Consider the following 24347-nt stretch of genomic DNA (forward strand, 5'->3'; position numbering starts at 1 on the left):
AGACAACAGGCAGATCAAAGGTGACTTTTCCAAGGTGCAGACAAGTGGGGCAGACTCTGGTGAGAGAATTATCTCCTTCATCCTGGTCATGAGACTTCTGGTGAGCTGGCCCAAGTCGGGCATGCTCAGCCCCATCTGGACTCTGCAGAGCTCAGCCACTGAATGGGTCTCTGCAGTCTCTGGTGAACTGAACATCTCTCCATGCTACTGATGAAGACACTGAGGCCTGGAGGTGGAATGGCCATGGATGGCAGCCTCCTGACTCTTGTTCCCATGGCCACACCACTGATGCCCTCTGGAAGGTGACCGAAAGAGTTGTCGATATCCAGGGAAGTAAGCCATGAGCAGCCTCAAGCAGGTGACCACAGGACCAGGAGCTGAAGAGACCACAAGACAGAGCTTGACTAAGTATAAACCCAGTGTGTCTGCGCATGTCCCAATCACATGGGGTGAGGCACTGAGACGGGACAGGTAGAGACAGAGATCCAAACCCTTTCCCATGAGTCTCTGCTCAGGACATCCCAAAGCTCAGGTGCACCTCAGTTCATCAGAGGTAGGAAAGATACTCTGAAGTGTGGACATTCTGTTTCTGGCATTGCGATTGGGAGTGCCTGGGACAAAGAGTGCCAGGCCCTTGGTTGAAGTCACAGGAGCGGTTTAAGGCCACATTTTCCCTCAGGCCAGGGGTTGAGACAAGCAACTCTTTCCCTTCTTCCCTCTCACCCACCACCCACATGGTCCTAGGCCTCTCAAAGCCTTAGGCCCCAACTGCATCCCTCCTCAGAACCTGCCAGAATCAAGTCTGAGACTGTCTTCGTGCCGGAACAACTGACAATCAGCTTCCCTGAGGGTCTGTGCGGGCCCTTGATCATTGCACAACTCATTTGACCGTAAATCCAAATTAAGAGGGAAAAAAAAAAAAGCCTCCCTAAGCCCACACCCTCCATCAAATCAGTGTTTTGTTTTGTTTCAGATCCGCCCATTTGTTATCTAGGCGTTACAATGTCACTTCTGGGTAATTGTTCTGCCTAATATCGCTAGTATAATGAGTTCATGAGAATTTTACCATCCTTCTCCTGGTCAATGATAATTTTAATGACTGAAAAGACTCCCGCAAGGGGACCCCCTAAGGAAAAAGGTGAACTTGCTTCTCTGGTTCTCAGTCAATAGTCAGAAGAGAAAATGGCACATGACATCAGGGAATGCTCACGCACACACCAGCAAACAAGAGGCTCTGCCAAGACCCCAGCTGCACATCTCCTAACTTATTTCTGACTAGCTACCCAAAGGTCAGTCCCCACAGGCTGAGGACTCAGTCTCCAGGATGCACCACCTCCATTGCCAGCTGCAGGTTTGTGTTACCTGTGTTTCTGCTTGGTGAGCCACAAATCGGGGTTTCCAGAGACCTGTCTTTAGGTGTGGGGTTAGCTCATTTGCTAGCCAATCCAGGGAAGTAATTACACTTAATGATTTATCATAAAGGGCATTACCAGAGATGGACACTAAGATGTGCTTGGAACATAGTAGGCAGTTTTCTTTGGACCTGACAGTTGTGAGCTATGCAATGTAGAGGCTAGGAGCACCCAAGTTTCTTGGCGTGTCATCTTTTAGCTATTCAGATAGAAGAAACTCAGTCTTCTGGGGTTTGGACGGTTCCTTATGTTGCCACGATGGATAACATCATTGGCCAGGGGTAGCCACTCAAGCTAAAGGTTTGGCAGCAGGGGAGGGACGGTGGTGGTGCTGGGACTGAAAAACTCCAACTGTCTCAAATTGTCTCTTGGTTTCTCTAGTGACCAGATTTTGTTCCTGAAGTTCCTGGGGGCTGCCTACCCTCACCACTTCATTAGCTTACCAGGAATCTTGCAGATTCTGGGGTGGTCAGTGGTCCTGTGCTGGGAAACGGGGATGAAGGACAAAGACATATTTTGCAATAGCACAGGACACATTATAACTGACCCAGTCAGTCTCCTCCTGGTGATTCTCCTGTTCAAACTTGGTAAATAAACAGAGAAGCCTTTCCATGTCTTTTGAAATTTTTTTCTTAACTGTAAGTTCCCAGAAGTTGGATTAGTAGATCAAATGGTGTAGACTTTTTTTTTTTTTTTTTTGACTCTTAAAAAAATAAACCCAGCCAAGATGCAGGAAAGACGGCTCAGCAGTTAAGAGCACTGACCTCTCTTGGAGGGTTCTAGTTTGGTTCCTAGCACCCACATTGGCAGCTCACAGCCATCAGGTCCAAAGGACACTCCATTTCCTCAAATTCTAGTGGTACTTTAGAGTCCATACCAGCATCCTTGCTCTTCTCATTTTCTTCCCTACCTTAACCCCAACTCTAAGGGACCCAGTGCCTCCTATGGCCTCCATGGGCACCTGCATTTACTTGTGTGCGCGCGCACACACACACTTAAAAAAAAATAGCCAAATTACTTCATATGCATTATACTAATATCTGCTCACATTCTGGATCTGGACGGAGTCTCTACACTGTTGCTATGAATCCACCCAACTCATTGTCCACCATCTTGGGAGGCTGGGTTCCACCTGCTGGTAAGGAGGAGCACTCTCTAGCCACAGAGAGGACAGTGGAGACCCATGGTCCCTGCCTGTGCATCTCCGGCTCACCGGGGATAGTCTAGGCCCCTGCTGTGGACTGAAGGAGGGACTCAGGGAGGAATGAGGCTATACGGGTGGGTCGTGGCCCCTGGTTTTATAAGGAGATGCCGGGATAGGCCTGAGTGCAGGACGCCCAGCGGGAGGCCTCAGGAGAAAGCCAGCACTGGGAACACCATGAACTCAGACTTCCGGCCTTCAGTGTAAGCTTCCCAGGCTGTGGTATTCCACATGGCAGTGGAACTGACTTCCATCACACCCTGTCATGCCCAGGACTAGCTTAGTCTATCTAAACTCCAGAGTGACAGTGGTCAGTTTGAGTCAGGCCCACCTGCGTCATTTGGGAACCAAACACAGCAAAAATGAAGGCCCTTTGTCCCGCAAATGGGGGAAAGCATCATCATCATCATCATCATTGTTATTATTTGCTGTTTATAGCTGTGTTTCCTTGGCCATGTGGGGACATGCTGGGCTACTCAAGCCTTCACAACTGCCTGGGCTCCGTTCTGAACCCATCACAAGTGCTGGAGCCCACCCTGACTGCTCCTATATGGACAAAGGGGAGGCAGTAGGTGGAGGTGAGGGATGCTACAACACAGTGGCAACACAAAAGCCCAGGATCTTTTGTTCCATGGTCTTTCACTGGGAGAGCACAAACTGAAAGATAGATTGATGTCCAGTTACAGAACGAAGTCTTGGCAGCTCTAAATGCAAAGCTTAGGCCCTATGTGTTGACCCTGGTAGCACTGGGCCCTATGTGTGGACTCTGGTGGCACACAAGGGAAGGTTGCTCCCGGTTTTGTCCTGTAGCTTGGTGTCAGGAGACACAGGCGAGCTTGGCCATACAATGCATGTCATAGCTCTGCGATAGATTCCTCATTAGAAGTGCTGAGGGAGCCGGGCGGTTGGTGGTGCACGCCTTTAATCCCAGCACTCGGGAGGCAGAGGCAGTAGGATCGCTGTGAGTTCGAGGCCAGCCTGGTCTACAAAGTGAGTCCAGGTCAGCCAAGGCTACATAGAGAGATCCTGTCTTGAAGAACTTAAAAAAGAAAGAAAGAAAGAAAGAAAAAGTGCTGAGGGATACCGGGCTCTGCTTTTGTGTATGTGTGTGAGTATGCATGCACATGTGTGAGAATGCATGTGGAGGTCAGAGGTCAACTGTGAGGTAGCCTTCCCCAGGTGCTCTTCATCTTGTTGTTGGAGGCAAAGTGCCACTGGCCTGGAATTGGCTGCTGAGACTGACAGTGAGTCCCAGGGCCCACCTGTCTCCCCATCACTAGTGCTGGAACCCCAAATTCATGCCACCACGCCCAGATTTTTTACATGGGCATTGAAGTGAGGTCCACCTGCTTGCATAGCAAGTACCTGACCCAGTGAGATGTTTGAACTGTCACCCTGGTCCTGAATTCCACCTGTAAATGAATTTTTTCACTCAAATCCCTCACCAAGACCTCAGGGAACAGTCCGGTGGCAAAGCTCATCTGAAAAAAATATGCTCCTCCTTCCTGGCGCTTCTGTGGACACTCTGGCTTTGCAACCATCTTTCAGTCCTTTCCTCTCCCACATTCTGCCCTAAATCTAATGTTCTGTGGGTTCTGGTGCCTACCTGCCTTCTGCGTCACTGGCCTGAAGATACGGCAGGGTTTGTGCTGGGACCTTGGAGGGAGTATAGGCTCACAAGCCACTCCTACTGATAGGGTGTCCTTGAGCTAGTGACTGGAAGGCCAGTTTTTAGATTTTCCCAGCTGTGAATAGTGACACTGTCTGTCCCCGCAGGAGTGGAAGAGCCAGAGGGGGACTTGGCAAGTGTATCACTCCAGGACTGTTCTAGATAAAAAAAATAAAAATAAAAATAAATTAAAAAACAAAAAGAGGGAAGATGTACCCTGCAGCTCTGGGCAGTGAAAGACGACTGTGGCTCCGGGGCCTTCCCTGCCCAGCAGCCAAGGCTGCCACACACCTTGCCACCTCTTGGATCTGTTTCATCTGAAAATGGGTGTGGCCATTCCTACTTCTAGGGCTTGCTGGGAAGGGCAAGAGAGCAACATCTAAAAACCAGGATCGTTTGACAGACAGTAGATGGTGATAAACTACCATTTCCTTTCCTCTTGCCTGGATTTGGCATGTGACTGACTACCCTGGCAACAGATTTGGAGGAGAGGACCAGTAAGGGGCAGAGGGTTCAACTGGTCTCTTGCTTTATACTTCAGACAGTCTCTTGGCATCCCATATTTACATAAGTATGAATTTTATGGGTTGAAAATAACATGGCCTTCATAGATGTGTGGTCCTATACAAAAATACAGCATCCAGGCCTGGAGGATTGGCTCTGTTGGTAAAGTACGTGGCTTTCAAACATGAGGACCAGAGTTCAATCCCCAACAACCATATAGAAATGAGGGCATGTTGGCACGATTTGTAATCTTGAGACAGGAGGATTCTTAGAGCTCGCTGGCTAGCCAACTTAACCAAGTTGGCAAGACCTAGGTCCCAGTGAGAGACCCTGCCTCACAAAACAAATCGGACAGTTCTTGAGGAACAATACCTGAAGCTGAGCTCTGGCTTACTTACCTACCTACCTACCTACACATACACACACACACACACACACACACACACACACACACACACACACACCACACACACACACACACACAGAGCGAGAGCGAGAGAGCGAGAGAGCTTTTCTGCCTGCCACACATGCAGGCTTCCCTGTTACTAGTGCACTCTTGCTATGCTGGGGAAATAACTCCTTGGTCAGGTCACATCTGGAGCACCCTGATTGAGCCTGAAGATGATGGTTTATTCATGAACAGGACAGCTGTGGCCAGAGAGCTGACTCAGAACTGAGTGTGGATGAGGGGAGAGGAGGGGGCAGGCGGTGCAATGAAAGTCATGAGAAACAGGCTTATTCAAAGCACTGATCTTCCTGCAGTTTGAGCCAGGCGCTTGCTCACACACTGACTGTATATTGTCACAAAATATGCATTAATTCATCAAGTAGAACCCAGAGATCAATACTGAGTCAGGATCTGAAATAAAATATCTGTGTGATTTCTACCAAGCATCCTGGCTCCAGCCTGGGTTCAGGCCGGGGAGCTCGCCGTCTTCCTAACTTATTTTGCACTGTGCGTCTGTTACAAAGTTTGGTTTCCATGTTCAGTCCTTTCGTCAGGAAGCATAGAGGTTTGCATTGGGGACTCTGGAGCTACAGTTCCAGAGCCCAACGTCAGTGTCCCCTGCCTCCTGACCCTGTGATCTTGCGAGTGGCTTGCCCTCTGCTTGTCTCAGTTTCCGCAGTTGGAACTTGAGGATGCTAACAGTGTCTGAGGCCAATGTGGCAGGGGGTTTTGAGAGTCTTTGCATTAGTACGGAAGACACGCACATGCAGAGGAATGCTGGGCACGCAGTGAGGACTCGGGAGATGCAGTTGTTATCACTAGTCTATATTTATTTTCTCACTTGTGAAAGGGTAAAAGTTTGAAGAACAATTAAAACACATTAAAGGTCGGTATGCCAGGAAGAGCGGTATATGAGCGGTTTGCATAAACATGAATTAAGAGAGGCACACTCGAGTAAGAATTGTTCCCTGTTGAAGACAGTAACCATCTGGAAGGAATTAAACGGGGAGGGGGTGGGTCATGGACAGAGAACACTCGGTGACGGTTGGAAGGAGATAATTCACTCTGCTGTTCATAAATGGTCCCAAAGGAAGGACATTGCTCTAGGCTTGGCCAGCATGAGTTCGGTGCCCCCCTCCCCCCAAAAAATTTGGTCTCACAAACAGTGATCTGATTGGTCTAGGTAGCTAAACTATCTAGGCCATTCCAGTGAACAACTTCATCACCTTGAAGAGGCTGCTTCGGGAACAGATTTACACTAGTAAGGTGCCACTTTCTGTCTGTGGGATGAGCAATTAGAAAACTGTGATGCACAGTAAAGTAGGGGTGTATTGAAACTGGCTCTCTCATACATCTGTGCTCTAAGTATGATTTGAGAAGAGTCATTTGACTGTGATTTTGTGTGTGTGTGTGGTTTGTTTTGTTTTGACTTTTGAGACAGAGGGGAAGTGGTCTCATTCTGTAGTTCAGGCTGGCCTATAGTTTATACTATGTTACCTAGGCTGGCTTCAAGCTCATGGCAATCCTCCTGCCTCAGCCTCCCTAGGCTTTGTTGTGAGCCACCACATCTGGTTATGGGATTTTTTTTTTAACTCATAAATATGTCTATATATCTTTCAACCTACAAATCCAACTTCTGAGATTTTATTGTTATAAAAATCTTGAAAGAAAGACACACCACACACACACACACACACACACACACACAGAGAGAGGGAGAGAGAGAGAGAGAGAGAGAGAGAGAGAGAGAGAGAGAGAGAGAGAGAGAGAGAGAGAGAGATACCTGCATGTATTTGCTGGGATAAATACATGTCCCTTCCAGAAACTCTTTGCAGTCAACACAATTACAAGAGACTAAGAGAAAGATGGTAAAAATTCTTGTGTGAATAATTACACTATTAAACGGAAAACTCTGCAGAAATGGCATTGTAAAGCCTGGGTATGCAAATGGATAGAGCTGGAAAAGAAAAGCAAACAGTGCTTTGATGAAGGGTGTGGGCTTGGGGAGGAGTTTCTTCCTTGAAATTGGATTTGTGTTCAGATTGGTTGTGCAATGATCAAGGACCCACAGGGACTCCCTGGGATGGGGGAAGGTAATTGTCAGCAGTTCCTCCATATGGAAGCAGTCTTAACTCCATTCCCTGGACAAAGAGAAAGGCCTGGAGCCTGCAGGTACCAAAGAAAGGTCAGATGGGCAGGACCTGGGGCCTTCAGGGCTGGGAAGGAGAAATAAGAAAAAACATTACTTGGCTTCCTACCTGGGCTGTGGGCAAATGCAGCCTTAAACCGCTCCTGTGACTTCGACCCAGGATCCCATAGTCACATTAGAACCAGGGTGTCCTTCCTACCTCTGATGAACTGAGGTGCACCTGAGCTCTGGGATGTCCTGAGCAGAGCCTTATGGGAAAATGTTGGGATCTCTGTCTCCACCTGTCCCGTCTCAGTGCCTCACCCTATGTGATTGGGACATGCAGACACATTGGGTTTACACTTAGTCAAGCTCTGTCTTGTGGTCTCTTCAGCTCCCTATCCTGTGGTTGCCTGCCTGAGGTTGCTCATGGCTTATTTCCCTGGATATTGACAACTCTTTAGGTCACCTTCCAGAGGGCAGCAGTGGTGTGGCCATGGGAACAAGAGTCAGGAGGCTGCCATCCATGGCCATTCCACCTCCAGGCCTCAGTGTCTTCATCAGTAGAATGGAGAGATGTTCAGTTCACCAGAGACTGCAGAGACCCATTCAGTGGCTGAGCTCTGCAGAGTCCAGATGGGGCTGAGCATGCCCAACTTGGGCCAGCTCACCAGAAGTCTTATGATCAAGATGAAGGAACTTATCCTTCTGCCAGGCTCTACCAGTCCATGACTTTGTTCAACCTGTAAGAGGTGGTTGACAAACTAGAACAAGTACAGAAGGCAGCCAGGATGCCTGGAGGCTACGCCCAGTCTTGAGAAAATGAACAAGGGAAGTGTGGGTTTTAAGCAGAAAAGATCCCACAGCTTAAACGGATGACGAATTTCTTTGAAATTCTGAAGGGCCGCTTTGTCAGGAATGTGTGAGTTCTATATGCTACCGACGGGAAAGATCTGTGGATAGAAACCTTAGCTCATTCAAATATGAACAGAATGCAAAATATTCCGATAGTCAGAAGTGACTGAAGGCAGAGGGGCTGCGGGAGCACTTGGTGGTGACTTTCGTGGGTCAAAGCAATGACAGAAAGTTGAAGCAGGGCTCCAAGGCTTCACTCAACTCCACACCCGGGACCTTATCTTGAGTGACTTCTTTTCTCCAAGAGGGGTCAACACAGATGCTGTGTGATCCCATAGGCAGAAGGAGCACAACAGCAGATTATCATGTGGTCCAAGAACCGTCATCACTAGAGTCTTCACCACCTGCTCTCCCTTCCACAGCCAGAATTCACGTCATGATACTTGAGAGACCTCAGAACCAGAGCCAGGACTTGAATCTTCACATTGCTCCTTATTCACAGGGCTGGCAATCCAAGCCGACAGCGGATTGATGCCCCAAACATCCTTATTCCAGCCAAAAGATCTAATAGGGAGAAAACTGAGCAAAGCCAGTCAATCTTGGGGTTTGGCCTGCCTCTCTGCTCAGGTGTCAGCGATGATGGTGCCCCACTTTGAGCGCCACCTGCCACGGTCCGTCTCAGTTGGGTGTAGGTCCTTGGGAACGGGAGTTCTCGGAATGTCGATGGACAAACATAGGCGAAGTGACACTCAGATCAAACTCCCCTGTGTCCTGAGATGTGTGATGTCTGTGCCTCTCCTGGTCATTCCTTATGCTCTTCCCTCATTCTGTGGCTGTGTGGACTCAAGAACTTCTAAAGCGCTGAATCCAGGTAGTTTCTGCTGGTTCCAACTTCGTACTCCTCCAAGGGCATCTGGGTCAAGGTGGAAGTATCTCTGAACAAACAAGCCAAAACAGTCCGTGGATGTGGACCTAGCAATCCATGTATGGGCTGGTTCCTTCTTACACCATGGAGTACAGTGTGTATCTGTAATACAGTCTCCTGTCACTCCCCAGTGCAGAGGGACTGTCAGTTTTGTTTGACCAAGATTTTCACTACGTCTTGATCTTCTGGATTCAAGATTTTCAAAACAGAATTATTTTATTCTTCCTGCCCCAGTCCCACTGCAGCCACTGGTTTCCATTTCAGAGTCTACAGAGCAGAGCACTGGCCCATGTGTCCCTAGATACCTCAGTATCCAGTTTGCATGAGCTCTCAGGAGACACCAGGATGCTGTGATAGAATCTAGGGATGACGATTTCTCCTCTTAGGGTTTTTCATAACCAGGGAAGGGCCCCCTCCCCATGAAGAAATCTTAGTAAGGGACCTAGAAGGATAGAAGCGGGCAGAGAAGGGGTAGGAACAGATTTGAAATACCCTCTCCTGTCTGGAGGTGCCCTTGCTGCAGCAGAAAGAGATGGGCTCCTGAGTGGGGGAAGCCACAAAACCAGCACTATAGCTGTCAGCCTGGCTCTGCCTAGTACCAGCCTGGGTTGCTTTAAGCAGCTCTAGGGAAGGTGCAAAGTGACCCTTTAATACAGTTCCTCATGTCATAGTGACCCCCAGCCCTAAAATTATTTTCATCGATACTTCATAAAGCACTGTAAATATTTTTGGAGATAGAGTTTTGCCAAAGGGGTTGTGAACCACAGGTTGAGAAACACTGGCATAGAGAAAAGCCCAGTTCTGGAATGGCCCACTGGGGTAGGATTTGCTGTGTGCCCATGGGATATCTCACTGGGGTAGGATTTGCTGTGTGGCCCTGGGCCACATTAAAAGTCCAGCTGAAAGAGGAGGTATAATGGGATTGGCTTAGTCTGTTTGGGCCACTTTAATGAGACATCTAAAGCTGGATGGTTTATGAACAACAGACATTTCTTGCTTATGTTTCTGAAGGCTGGATGTCCAAGGGTAAATGCCCCAAATGATTCAATGTCTGATGGCATTTTGTGTGTCCTCCTGTGGGGACAGGGGTGGACAGCTTCCTTGGCCTTCATGCACAAGTCATAGTTGTATTTGTGAGGGTTCTACCTGCATGACCTAGCCACCTCCAGAAGGCCTCACCTTTTAATGTCATCACTGGCAATTAGGTCTTTAATTCTATAGATGAATAGGGGGAAAGTTTAAACCATTGCTGGTACCTACTTGCGGAGGTGCAAGGGATGATAACATGCATGTGCTTTTACTCTCAGTGTATGTGTGTGTGTGTGTGTGTGTGTGTGTGTGTGTGTGTGCAGCCAAGTTTTAATGAGCACTGTCTACAGGAGCACAGCTGAGGAGTATTTAGAGGAGGAGCATGGACAGCTAGCCAGAGGCCACACCATTGATGGGAACAGCTCCCTTCTCCTGCAATCTTTAATTGCCAATAGGTGTTCAAGGAGGATGGGACCTGTGAACCCCTCTTCCCTCTAGGACAGAATGTTGGCAGACTAATCTTGTGTAGGTTCATGAGTACGAAGGCCTTGCCATCCTTTGAAGACACCCTTGCACAACCCTCCACCTCATCCCGACCTCCTGCAGTTACATTCTGCCCACCTCCCCCCTGAGCTTTGGCGAAAACAATTTATTTATTTATTTATTTATTTATTTATTTATTTATTTATTTAGAGTTTCTTGAGCTTTAGGGAAAACAGCTTATTGATTGATTGATTGATGGTTGATTGATTGATTGAGGTAGGGTTTCTTTGGATAGCTTTGGCTGTCCTGAAACTCACTCTGTAGACCAGGATGGCCTCAAACTCACAGAGATCCACCTGCCTCTGCCTCCCGAATGCTGGGATTAAAAATGCGCACCACCACTACCCGACTCGAAGCAACCCATATCTTAGGTTGAATTCCATAAAACTGTCCATACCCAACATCTATCCATTGAAAACTAATAGCCATTTCCTGTGGCTCAGCCTCATACGTGATGTGTATATTTGTGCTGCAGAACACAAACTAGGCTCCAACTTAAGAGTTATTGGGAAATTTTCAAAGTTCTAGAGTGCCACGTATCAGCAACATCTGCAGGTGATTATAGTGACAAATGGGTTTGGGAACCACTGGATGAAGCACTCAGTATCAGCCATCTGTCCCTTTCATTCACATCTTATTGAGCACCTGCTGTATGCTGTAGACTTGCCTGTTATCATCTGGACCTCCCTGACCAGTCCTTCTCACTCTTCACTTCTTCTACAGTGTCCCGGCCTCGAAGCTCCCCAGATGACTTGAAGGCACTGACTAGGAATGTCAACCGGCTGAACGAGAGCTTCCGGGACATGCAGCTACGGCTGCTGCAGGCTCCACTGCAAACAGACTTGACAGAACAGGTGTGGAAGGTTCACGATGCGCTGCAGAACCAGACAGACTCACTGTTGGCCCTGGCAGGCTTGGTGCAGCGGCTGGAGGGCACACTGTGGGGGCTGCATGCTCAGGCGGCACAGACTGAGCAGGCGGTGGCTCTGCTGCGTGACCGAACAGGACAGCAGAGCGACTCCGCACAGCTGGAGCTCTACCAGCTGCAGGTGGAAAGCAACCGGAGCCAGCTGCTGCTGCAGAGGCACGCAGGCCTGCTGAACGGGCTGGCACGTAGGGTGGGCGTCCTGGGCGAGGAGCTGGCGGATGTGGGTGGAGCACTTCGTGGCCTCAACCACAGCCTGTCCTATGACGTGGCTCTACACAGCACGTGGCTACAGGACCTACAGGTGATGGTAAGCAACGCCAGCGCGGACACTCGCCGCATGAGCCTAGCGCACATGAGCATGGAGATGCAACTCAAGCAGGAGTTGGCCATACTCAACGTGGTGACCGAGGACCTGCGTCTCAAAGACTGGGAACACTCTATCGCCTTGAGGAACATCACCCTTGCCAAAGGTACTTGAGTGATCCAACCCTGTCCATAGTGCCTCCTGCCTACGCTTCTTGCACAAGCCCCCCCCCCCCCACCCCTGCAAAGTTCCTCCCAAGGGCTCATCCTGGAGTGACAGTTAAAACTCACACCTTCACCTTTAAGTCTTACACTGTATGATTCTAGAATGTTCTGCCTAAATGGCATGTGCCCATTTCCAGGGCCTACCTAGGTCCCTCTGCTGAGTAAACCTCCCTGGTGCAGAGAATAACTAAGCATCCATAACCCTAGGCAGGAAAACAACCAAGGGTCGACGATGGTGAGGGCTGAGGTGGTCAGAGATTGGGTGAGCATTCTGCAGCCTTCAAGAGACAGAAAGAGAGTCCTGCTATAGGCATGACAAGAGGCCAGAGGGCCCCTCCAGTTACAAAAGTTTGAATGAGTGGAGCTCCAAAGTCTGGAGAATTCCAAATATGAACCTGGTCTGCTAGGCTGTTAGAAAAATATGTTTGGCCAGGCAGTGGTGACACACACCTTTAATCTCAACACTCAGAAGGCAGGGACAGGCGGATCTCTAAGTTTGAGGCTAGCCTGGTCTACAGATGGAGTTCCAGGACAATCTGGACTACACACAGAAACCCTGTCTTGAAACACACACACACACACACACACACACACACACACACACACACACACACAATTTGTCCAGGTAGAGTAATTTAAGTTCATTAAATTTATTTGTTAAATACAATTAATTGGTTGTTTGTGCTGACACATGCCTGTAAGCATGGATCTTGGCAAATAGAGGTGTGAAGATCAACAGATGGAAGCTAGAACGGTCTGTATGAGAAGACCCTGTATGTGAATGAATGAAATCACTGATGAATAGTTACTGGAATAGTGGCTGGAGAAGGGAGAAGGAGTACCCCCCGCGGCCCCCCCCCCGTGCCTTCTGTCAGGTGTGGAGTAAAGGAGTGGGGGCTGGGTGCCAGCTCTGACACGGGCACTCTGGCTTTTAGTCAATAGAAGCAGACAGTTGGGGTGCATGGAGCCACTTGTAAAAACAAGTGTACCTATGAAGATTGGGGTACGTGTACAGATCCTGGGTGGGTTGTATGATCCTCTGTCCTCTCACCCTCCTCAAAGCGGATGCAGGGCACTCTGTGAAGGTGAGTAGATTAATGCATCCTGCCCCCATTCCTTTGCCCTTGAGGGTCCTTCCAGCAGGGCTGCCCCTGTACTTCTTGGGGGCGCTCTTCTCCTGGCTGTGAAATGGAGCTGTGGGCCCTGCCTTCTCCCTGTGTTAGGTAGAGATCTTTTGACTGAGGTGGGAGATATCTTGCTCTTACGTTGTAGTAAGAGTAGATGCACGGGGCCCTGTAGCATTGAGAAACTGAGGCAGAGAGTCAGTGAGCAACGCCTGTGTGGGCTCAGATGGTACACAGACCTTGTCCCAATCCCTTTCACACTGTGATCTACCTCCCAAAAGGAGAAACAAGGCACAAGACTATAAAAAGCTGAAAAGTGAAAAAGACTGACATGGACAAGGCTGCCCAGGAGTCACCGCAGAATGTCATCTGTGGGTTGGCAAAGCTGTAGAGGGCTCAATTCCTGGAGCGCAGGGTCCAGGGAGAGACGAAGAGTGAAATGGGGTGAGGTGTGTGTGGAATGGGTGGGCTTTAGCAATAGAGATCTGTGCTAAGTTTCCTTCACTGCTGGGTTTGACCTGGAGAGAGCTGGGTGCAGGATGGGCATGCGGTGAGAGGACGTGTGATGGAGGGGAGAGAGCTGGGTGCAGGATGGGCATGGGGTGAGAGGACATGTGATGGAGGGGAGAGAGCTGGGTGCAGGATGGGCATGCGGTGAGAGGATGTGTGATGGAGGGGAGAGAGCTGGGTGCAGGATGGGCATGGGGTGAGAGGATGTGTGATGGAGGGGAGAGAGCTGGGTGCAGGATGGGCATGCGGTGAGAGGAAGTGTGATGGAGGGGAGAGAGCTGGGTGTAGGATGAGCATGGGGTGAGAGGACGTGTGATGGAGGGGAGAGAGCTGGGTGCAGGATGGGCATGGGGTGAGAGGACATGTGATGGAGGGGAGAGAGCTGGGTGCAGGATGGGCATGGGTGAGAGGATGTGTGATGGAGGGGAGAGAGCTGTGTGCAGGATGGGCATGCGGTGAGAGGATGTGTGATGGAGGGGAGAGAGCTGGGTGCAGGATGGGCATGGGGTGAGAGGATGTGTGATGGAGGGGAGAGAGCTGGGTGCAGGATGGGCATGCGGTGAGAGGATGTGTGATGGAGGGGAGAGAGCTGGGTGCAGGATGGGCATGCGGTGAGAGGATGTGTGATGGAGGGAGAGAGCTGGGTGCAGGATGGGCATGGGTGAGAGGACGTGTGATGGAGGGGAGAGAGCTGGGTGCAGGATGGGCATGGGGTGAGAGGATGTGTGATGGAGGGGAGAGAGCTGGGTGCAGGATGGGCATGGGGTGAGAGGACGTGTGATGGAGGGGAGAGAGCTGGGTGCAGGATGGGCATGGGGTGAGAGGACATGTGATGGAGGGGAGAGAGCTGGGTGCAGGATGGGCATGGGGTGAGAGGATGTGTGATGGAGGGGAGAGAGCTGGGTGCAGGATGGGCATGGGGTGAGAGGATGTGTGATGGAGGGGAGAGAGCTGGGTGCAGGATGGGCATGGGGTGAGAGGATGTGTGATGGGGCTCGTTTACATCTTAGCTCTGCCTTTTATTGGCTGTATAATTCTTGGCAAACCAGGTTTCATCTCTTGATCCTGTTATATGAGAACTCAGATTAATAAATATTATCATGCCTAAAAACCCCAGCTTTCCTTAAATGGTTTACGTAACTTGTGAATTAAAAAAAAAAAAGTGTTGACTGCTTTTTTTTCCTTGCTCTTGAGCCATTGAATTGTTAAACAGCTGTCAGCTTCGGTTAGGGTCTGAGGAGAGTGCCAACTTCTGGAACGTATCAGTACATCTCGATCTTGGCAGCTGGGTTGTTTTGTGTGTATTAACACCCTGTGAGCTCATAGACTCATTCATTTGTCAAGTAGTGACTATACAGTACACTGGTCTGCCGCAAGCCTGCATGTTTTGGTTTCCTGGGAGAGCGCCACACACTGGAGCTAAAAATAACAGTTTATGAGCCGAGCATGGTGGCGCACACTTTTAATCCTCGGGAGGCAGAGGCAGGTGGATCGCTGTGAGTTTGAGGCTAGCCTGGTCTACAAAGCAAGTCCAGGTCAGCTAAGGCTAACACAGAGAGGCCTTGTCTCAAAAAACATACATACATACATACATACATACATACATACATACATACATACATAAAACAGTTTATTGTCTAGAGGTTGCCATCCTTCAACCAAGGCATCCATAGGGGCACATCACTCTGAAATACGCAGGGAGGGTCCTCCCTGTATCGTCTGAACTTCTGGTGGGGCAATCATGGTCTACAGATGCCTCATTGCCACTTCTGCTTCTGTGTCTCTGTCTGTTTCTGGGACTCCAGTCAGAAGAGTAGGCTCCAACCCACACCAGTATGACCTTAACTAATGACATCTGTAGAAACCCTAAGCCCTAAGGAAGGTGAGGAGGTTCTGGAGACAGGCGGGCTGGGAGTACCATTCACCCAGTATAGCAGGAGGTGAGTGCTTGCAGCCTGGGTTCCCACGGCAGGGTCAGGTGTACGGGACGCATCAAAGTGCCCCAGGTCTGCTTCTCTGGCTTGTGCCCGTGCCAGCAGGAACCACGGCACCAGGAAAACTCAACAGCAAAATGACACGACACATCCCCAGATCATAGTCATGGGAAGCTGACACGGAGGACTTCCGGGCTCATCAGCCTGGGACAGAGGGTGCCAGAAAGAGTGGCAGAAAGGTGGAAAGAGTGAGATGTCTGGTCCTGTGGGTGTGGCAGGAAGGATAAATGCCAGACGGATCAGGACTGTGGCTGCCTGTGTGCCCTCCAACAAGTAACTTCAACACATGGTGTAGTGGTGAAGAGTGAATTCAGTCATGGATACTTGAATCTCTGCCCCACTAGAGCCTCTCTGGGAAGGTAGCCCCACTCAAAAGCAATTACAAACTTATCCTGCACCCAGGTGCCAAGCTGAAATCTGAGCTTAGCCTGGCCTCCTCATCCTCCACTGCTTCCCCATGGGGTGCTAAAAGCCATCCTACATTCTAAACCTCCTGGTTATTTCCTATGCCTCTGGTGGACCCTTTCCTAACTGGGGACTCCTCCACTTCTCTGACTGGACCACAGCCCCAGCCTCCCTGCCTCCAACCTCCTTCCTGGCCCACTCCTCTTTCACACCACAGCCAAGCCATCTTCCTCCCTTCCTTGTGTGCAGACCTAATGTGGCTCTCCTGCCAGGCCCCTTCCAAGACCCCTAGAACCCTCCTGTGAGGTCAAGTCCAGCCCCTAGGCTCCCAATACCCCCACTTTCCCAGCCCACCGAGCCCCAGCTGCTTGGTGCACTGTAGCTTACACAGCTACTTCTTCACCTCACACTCCTGTAGGACTGTGTCCTCTACAGAACTCTCCCTTTTCACTCTGTCCTGGTCAGCCCTGACCACTGAAACAGGCTGAGGGGCTTAGACCACAGGCATTTCTTTCTTTCCAGTTCTAGAAACTGCAAGTCTGAGTTCAGGATACTAGCAGAGTTGGGTTCCGGTGAAGGCTTCATTTCCTGTTATGTATAAGGCTACTTGTTCATTGTATTCTGGTCCAGGAGAGAGAGAGAGAGAGAGAGAGAGGGGGGGGGGGAGGAGTGGTGTAAGGGACAGAAATGAAGGGAGAGGAAAGGCATAGAGTGCCAAGCTCAATGGTGTCCCCCAACCACAGACAGGAGACAGGGCCTTATGATGTAGCCTAGGCTGGCCCTGAACTCATCCTCCTCCTACCTTTGCCTCCTGAGCGAATGCTAGGGTTACAGGCGTACTCTACCATAACTGTCTTTCCTCTCTGTATAAAGCCACTAGTTCTACTGAGGAGGGGCCCATCCTTATGACCTCATCTTAACCCAGCCAAGCAATAACCCTGGGGATAAGAACTTCAACATATGGATTTGAGAGGGACACAAATAGCCCTGAATACCCTCCCACCCTTGTTAACTTAGCTACTATCTGCTTCTTGAACAGGATTCCCTGGAACCTACCCTACTGCCCCCCAAAGCTAGGTAACTGGCATTTATGTGTTTCCAATGTAGAATTCTGGTCCTTCCTCTCATCGCAGAGGAAGTAGTTTGCATTTTCCACTACTGTCCTTGCTTTCTAACTTTCTAACCTTGTTGTTGTTGTTGTCATCTTTCAGGGCCACCAGGACCCAAAGGTGACCAAGGAAATGAAGGGAAAGATGGAAAGCCAGGTTCTCCTGGACTTCCTGGACTTCGAGGTAATGGGGGAGGGTACTCTGGAAGGAACATGGGGTGGCGATTCAAGTCCATCCCTGACCCTCTCTTCCTAGGGCTGATAGACTTCCTCCATTCTTCAACCAGGTGACTAAGAGGTTGTCATTCTAACCACAGAACAGGCCAAATGCTTTTCCCTAAGAAATACCAGGATCTGAGGGAAGGGGCTCACAAGAGTCCCCAGGTTCCCCAAGCTACTGCCTACATAGGAATCGGGGTTCACAGGGCCAGGGCCTTCAAAGGAAGGTGTTCTACGACCCTTAGAACCTGACACGCTCTAACTCCATCTCACGTCCTGATGCCCTGCAGCCACGTGGCTGGTGGTAAGACTATAGGACCTTCTAGAAAGACTATATCACTCTTAGATTCATGGTCTTACAAGTCTCACATCAGGGCCTTTGGCAGACATCTGTGTCTACCCATTCCTGAGCCTGTGCTGCATGCAACGCTCCCCTGAATGAGAAGGAAGATGCAAGGATGCGTCAAGATGATGCAAGGAGACGGGGGGCCCAGCAGGGAAGGGTCTGGTTGTTTATTTTAGGAATTATTCCTGTCAAGGCTGTAGGTACATTATAGACTAGAGGGAGAAGATGGGGCATGAAAGGGGAGCTCTCCAGCCTGACCTCCATTCTGTCCTCAGCTCCACAGCTGAAGATGCCCCGAGGCCCTGCCTATGAATCATAGGGTGGGGAGCTTTAGGCACATCTTGCATTAGATTCAGAGCTTGGTTGCCATGGGACTCTCAGACTCTGGGAACAGATGCCTCATGTCAGGAAGGGAAAGAGGAACGTTCCATCAATTTCTTTGACGTTCTCACACCCTTAGGAGGCCACTGTCCTCTCCCAGGCATTTGCTATTAGCCTTGGGGTAATAAGCAGGAGACAGGTTTCTTACACTGTGGGGGAAAAAAAAAAGCCAATGAAAACCAGCTTGCTCTCCAAGCAGGAAAGAACAATTAGGAAGTTGATTAGGAGAGCTGTGCTCTGCAGCGATGACTAGACTCGGGTCAGGACTCTTGAGGGCCTTGGACTCTCACTCCACATAAAAGTGTTTGTTGACTCTGGCTCTCCATGGTACATTCAGCACAGGCTGTGGCCACAGGGTCTGATGGCCAAGAATCTGGAGCATGGGGCCTAATGGGCTGCACACGCATTGATTGGTTTTGTGGATATCCTCATACTTTTGGCACTTTTGTTTGTGGAAAGAAAGGGAGTGTTTTGGGTTTTTTGTTTGTTTGTTTGTTTTGTTTTTCTTTCTTATTTCTTTAAATAGGTGAGGCATTATCTCACCATCCTCCCACTCACTAATGCCATCCCCTTGGCATCCCCTCTCTGAGGACCAGTGAACCCCTTATCCTAAAGCATAACATGTTGCTCTTGACCAATCATGGACTTTCTGTAAGAAAGTAGACGACTCAGGTCCTGCTTCTAAAGCCCTCAGCTGTGTGCCCTGGGGCAAGCAGTCATGGGCCTTAGTTCCCTTATTTGTAACAGGTGAAATAACACCTCCATGCAAATTATAATGATTAAATGAGACTCTTTGTGCCTGGCACACTGAGAGTAATCCAAAAGATGTTTGCAGAGTTTACAAGTCCAGCATGCTTGCCGCTATGTGAATAAGACTTCTACCATCACAGCAGTACTAGGCCGTTCAAGGGGGAGGGGTGGGGGAGAGTGATAAAGGTGCTTATGGGGATGCTGTGGGCCAACCTGCAGGATGCTAAGCAAGAGGAAGCAGAGCCTACGGAAGACCAAGTTCATATTAATCATTAAACCAGACAAGAGCATCTAATGGACATTTCAGTTCTGAGTCTGCAGCTACAACTTGTCTCTTCCCACCCCAGGTCTGCCAGGAGAGAGAGGTACCCCAGGATTGCCTGGTCCCAAGGGTGATGATGGGAAGCTAGGGGCCACAGGCCCCATGGGCATGCGTGGATTCAAAGGTAATAATAAAACTTGTTGCACACTAGAGCCTCATGTACCTTCCATCCTTGAGAAGCATAGGAGCACTGAGGTGGGTGGGCCTGGGGTCACATTCAACCTCTGCTATCCACCAGAGGGGTGTGTGTGTGTGTGTGTGTGTGTGTGTGTCTGTGTCTGTGTCTGTGTGTCTGTGTACGTACTGCAGTCCAGAGATATAAGCAGGGGAAGCTAGTGAGGGATCTCTCAGAACAGAACCAGGCTGCGATACCCTATCACACCTCCTCACTAGTCCTACCAGACTTCTCTCCTTCTGCAAGACTCTTTGTGTTCCCCTCCAGTGTTTGCAACTTTATTTCATTTCTCAGGCTTGCTTTGCCAACAGTGTTTCTTCTGCTATTTTTCTTCTTTCCATGGCTAGTCCCCTTGTTCATCCTTAAGGGAATCCACTTCTTCAGACTCAATCTCCTGTGGCTCCCTTCCCATTCAAGATGGCCAGATCGGCCAGGTGTGGAGGAGCACACCCTCAATCCCAGCGCTCAGGAAACAGGCAGGTGGACCTCTGTGGGTCCAATACCACCCTGGTCTACATGGTGGACTCCAGGACATCCAAAGCTACATAGAGGGACCGTGTCTCAGATAGATAGATAGACAGACTGATAGATAGATAGATGATAAATAGGTAATTGATAGATAGATGATAAATAGATAGGTGGTTGATAGATGATAGATACATAATAGATAGATAGATAGATAGATAGATAGATAGATAGATAACAAGGATGTCTGATGCTATTTGCACAGGCTGCCTACATTTCACTTGTTACCATAACAACTCAGAGAAAGTACTGCTCATCATTTCTACCCTGTGTACGGGAGGTCTCCTGTTCTTGGATCATTAGGAAAGCATATTCTACTCTCTAGTGATAAAATTTTGGCTAAGCTTTTTCTTTTATGGTGCTAATTTGAAAACGAGTAATTTTTAAAAATCACATAGAGACAGTTGGTGCAGGCTAAAAAAACGATGAGACAGTGCGGACCTACACAAAGGGTAAAGTAGACAGAAAGTTCTTTCTTCTCTAGCCCCTTTGGCTCTTACTCTTACTCTGAGCTCTTCGGAGCACACCCACTGGATGTTTCTCTGTGTCCAACAGTGTATGTGGTCGGTTCTGTTCTTCTCAAACCTGGGATGACAGTAAACACTCTTTCCCGGAGATTTCTGACTTACTTTCTTCACCCGCAGTTTGCAGTGGGCTTTTGACTTGCAGATGTATGTTGGGAAAACCTTAAAATAGAATCCTCTTTGCCCTCTAAGTGGTGCCAGGACCTTCTCCTTCTTGGTAGAGTGGAGCAGAAGCTAGGAAAAGCTCTGATCTTTTAACCAAGCCTGGAAAGGAAATTCCACAAGTCATTGGAAACCCTGACTCTATTGTTTCCCCTAACAGAAAAACCAGCCTGACTGATATCCTGTCCCCATAGACAACTGGATCCAGCCCCTTCCCCTCCAATGGACTTGGGTGTGAATTTCCAACTTTGACTAACTTTGCTCCATCCCAGGCATTCCTTGATGCTATGTGGTAGATGGGGCTCTCTTGCGCTTTCACTAAAAGCACTAAAAGCCCTTCTCTTTCCCATAAGAAGGGAGCAGATGCTACCATTGTTTTCCCCACAGTGCCCTCTGGTGGATGCTGGCCTCTGCCTGAGGGGTTCCCTAGGCTTGGGTTAGTTAGCAGTCCATAGGTAAAAGCTTAGTAACAAAAAGTGTTTGCTCCTATTTCGAACGCCCATTTTCCTTCTGTTGCAGGTGAGCGAGGCCCGAAAGGAGAGAAAGGAGAGAGAGGAGAGAGAGCTGGTAAGGATGTTCTGCTGGGTTATGGAGTGTGGTGGGGCAGAGGTGGAGCCCTATAAGGTCAGGGGTCAGGTGCTGGAACCATACTCTGGGACTTGAGCATCAAGAGCCCACCCCTTTAACCCTTACTGGCCTGGCAATGGTGTCATCAAACCCTAGGGGTGTAGGCCTGGGGTTGTATAGATGGATCTAGAGGTTTCCTCCCAGCAGCTGCCTATATACAATCTTTGGGTTTCCATTTATCCATGTGTAAGATGGAGAGAATGAGACTCCTGACCTCTTAGGGCCAATGGTGAGAAACTGGCCAAGCTGGCCCATGTGTGACAGAGGCTGGACCCCTGATTCAGGGCTCATGAAGTATCAGCCATCAATATTCCATGCCATACACCAACTCAGGCATACTCCCTAGAGTCGCTGGAGATGTGTGAAGAAACTCAGCTCCAGGCTTTAGAAACATCTCATGCAACGCTGGTGGGGGGGGAGGGGAGGGAGAGGGGAAGGGGGAGAGGGAGCGTGCAGAGGGTAAGTGGGACCTCTTCCATCTTCTCTGTTGCTACTTCTGAGCCCATGAGGCTAAAGACGTCCCCTGGCAAACCACTCTGCTTTATGTGAGGATGGGCATCTCAGCCGAAACCCTTCCTGTAGCAGTTGCAAGGGAGCTGGCTGATCCAGCTAAGCCACATTTCTATGAGACACATCGTCCCCCAAAGTGCTACATGCAGACTCCCAGAGAGACTGTTGGGGAGGAACACAGAGAACCTCCTAGCCAAGTTCCAAACAAGAATAGAACACTCAGCATGTGGCGCCGTTGGCTCCGGGTCTATATTCAGGAGGCCGTGGATGGATTAGCATGTCTGTGGGCACCTGTGCTCAGAGCATTCCTCAGAGGATGAGCCTGGGTCACAGGAGCTGGGGAAGGACAATCGGGACTGTTACTGAGGATCTCCACCAAAGGACAGGGTGGCAAACGTGATCTTTAGGATACTGCATACTCCTACGTTTCTGAAAGAATGCAGCCCAAAGTGGCTGAGAAGAACTGGATTGCGGCATTTAGTTCTGAGAAATAAAACAGCTTGGGTGAGGTTGAGCAGGAAGGGAGGAACTCTGTGGAAAGATGACCTTTGAGAGTGCGATCAAAACGCTGCCCACATACCAGAGGGGTCTCGCTGGGAGCTCTCTGCCAACTGTTCTCTTAGCTGACTTGAGAAGCTAAACAGAAGGTCACAGCCAGTAGAGTGAGCGTGGTCAACTCTCTACCTGGACAGAGCTGGTTGGGTTCTAAGGCTGAGGAGATAGAAGCCGAAGCTGGATGGTGTGGAGCTTCCCAGTTAGAGGCTGGGGAAGAGCACCCATCCACTTGACCTTATAGCCTGTGGATGGCCTAGCCAGGGACTGACATCAGCACCGGATGTGTTTCCCAGGGGAAGGATGGTTTCTTTCCTGTCTTGAGGACGCTATAACCAGACTGGAGCACAGGGCTCATACACAAAGCCCAAGCCAATAGCTTGCACAAAACTCTTAGTTTCCCTTCAAAGGCCCCAGAAATGGTCTCCTTGTACCATGGAACTGGAAGGTGAGGAGGCTTGGCAAACTGGAAGCTACTCATAACCTGAGAAAGGGCATAGAAGGCTCACAGGAATGCTAGAACCATAAAACTAGAAAGCTACCCTTCACTTTCCCCACTGTCAGAGGCCCAGAACTGAGCACTGGGGCGCTGGCTTCCTGATTCGAGAATGAGAAATCAGGGCCACTGTCTTGGGATAGTGGAGTTGTGGGTGGCAGGGCCTGGGATCCCCAAAGTTCCTAGTGAGTTCTAGTGAGTTCTTCCCCCTCACAGCTCTAGACGCTGATGAAAGGCCCAGGCGGATGCGACCTTTGCCTCAGTTCAGAACTCAGGTCTGAGTCTGCCCTGCAGCAGGGTGGCCTTCCCACGGCCTCAGCTTCCTAGGTGGCTTGTGGCCGTGCCTCATCACATGTAGACACAGTCCTTCTGTCCCCGAGGTGTTACTTATATCCCTGAGACCCAGGCTTTGAGGAGAGGCCCATGGCTCGCCTTTCAGAGTAGTGTGGAAATTCTGACGGACACAGTGCCCAGTGCTGCTGGGGTTTTCTTAGTCACTCCCTGGGCCCTTGGCAGCCCCACTGTGGGAATCTATGGGGTAGGAAGTGTGAGTTCTCAGCACCAGAGAACCTCAAAACCCTGAGTTGCGTGGTGCAGGGCCAGCTCACCAGGCTGAGTTCTGGCAGCCAGTGCGTTTGCCAGAGGCTTGAAAACTTTACCAAATCCCTCCAGGTTAATCTGCAAATGTCTGAGGTTCCTTCTGACAGGGAGTGTTACTATAGTAACAGTCTTGGTGACAACATCAAGATGGACACCTCTCACTGGCTAGTGGATAATGCATGGCATTAGACAAAACTCCTGCGGGTCATGTTTGCAGTCAGTGTTAAGATGTTCTTCAGAACAAAAACAGTGTTTACAACCATATTAAGTCTGGAGTTCTGGACTTGGGGGTTTGGACAGGTTTCAGATCACTTTCTGTTCCATTCCCAGCTCCACCCCTACAGGTCACCAAACCAAGTGGTGGTGGTGGTGGTGGGGAACTCCAAGGCTGCCTACTTAGATGTTGGCTGCATTGGTTTAGTATCCAGACCTCTTGGTGGTTTGGTTTGGTTTTGTTTTTATGAGAAGTAAAGACTTTTGTTTTCCTCTGAGGCCTTAGTGACATCAATCATCCCATTAAATACCTGGATTTTGGAGATTTGGTCAGGGGAAAAAAACAAGATCCATATGGACATCTCAAAGAAAATAAGCATTTAGTTTAGTTTGGTATATATGGTCTGTTGGTTTAAATCCCAGGACATGAGTTTTAAGCAGTATGCATGCTCAGATTGTTTAAAAACAAACAACAAAAAAACCCTTTCTCAGTTGGGTTTCACATGGGGAACAAAACTATGCAGCCTGACATGAAGTGAATCCCAAGCCAGTGTTAGTTGATGGTTATCATTGGAAGCTCAGAAAACTGGGAAAGTGCTCAATATTTTGTGTGTGTGATGATGTTTAAGTAAAG

The 24347-nt window shown here is 49.4% G+C and overlaps 1 protein-coding gene across 1 annotated transcript in view; it reads left to right on the forward strand.

Annotated features, from left to right (window-relative positions):
* The window catches only part of Scara5 (scavenger receptor class A member 5), an 88988-nt gene that overhangs the window by 44520 nt on the left and 20121 nt on the right, over positions 1–24347 (forward strand). Inside the window, exons 3-6 of the mRNA XM_051160727.1 lie at positions 11438–12112; positions 17415–17495; positions 19355–19453; positions 21235–21282. Coding sequence (XP_051016684.1) covers positions 11438–12112; positions 17415–17495; positions 19355–19453; positions 21235–21282 — 903 coding nt within the window. The remainder of the gene's footprint in view (positions 1–11437; positions 12113–17414; positions 17496–19354; positions 19454–21234; positions 21283–24347) is intronic.

Source organism: Acomys russatus, chromosome 18 (assembly GCF_903995435.1).
Source record: "Acomys russatus chromosome 18, mAcoRus1.1, whole genome shotgun sequence".
In the NCBI taxonomy this organism is placed as follows: domain Eukaryota; kingdom Metazoa; phylum Chordata; class Mammalia; order Rodentia; family Muridae; genus Acomys; species Acomys russatus.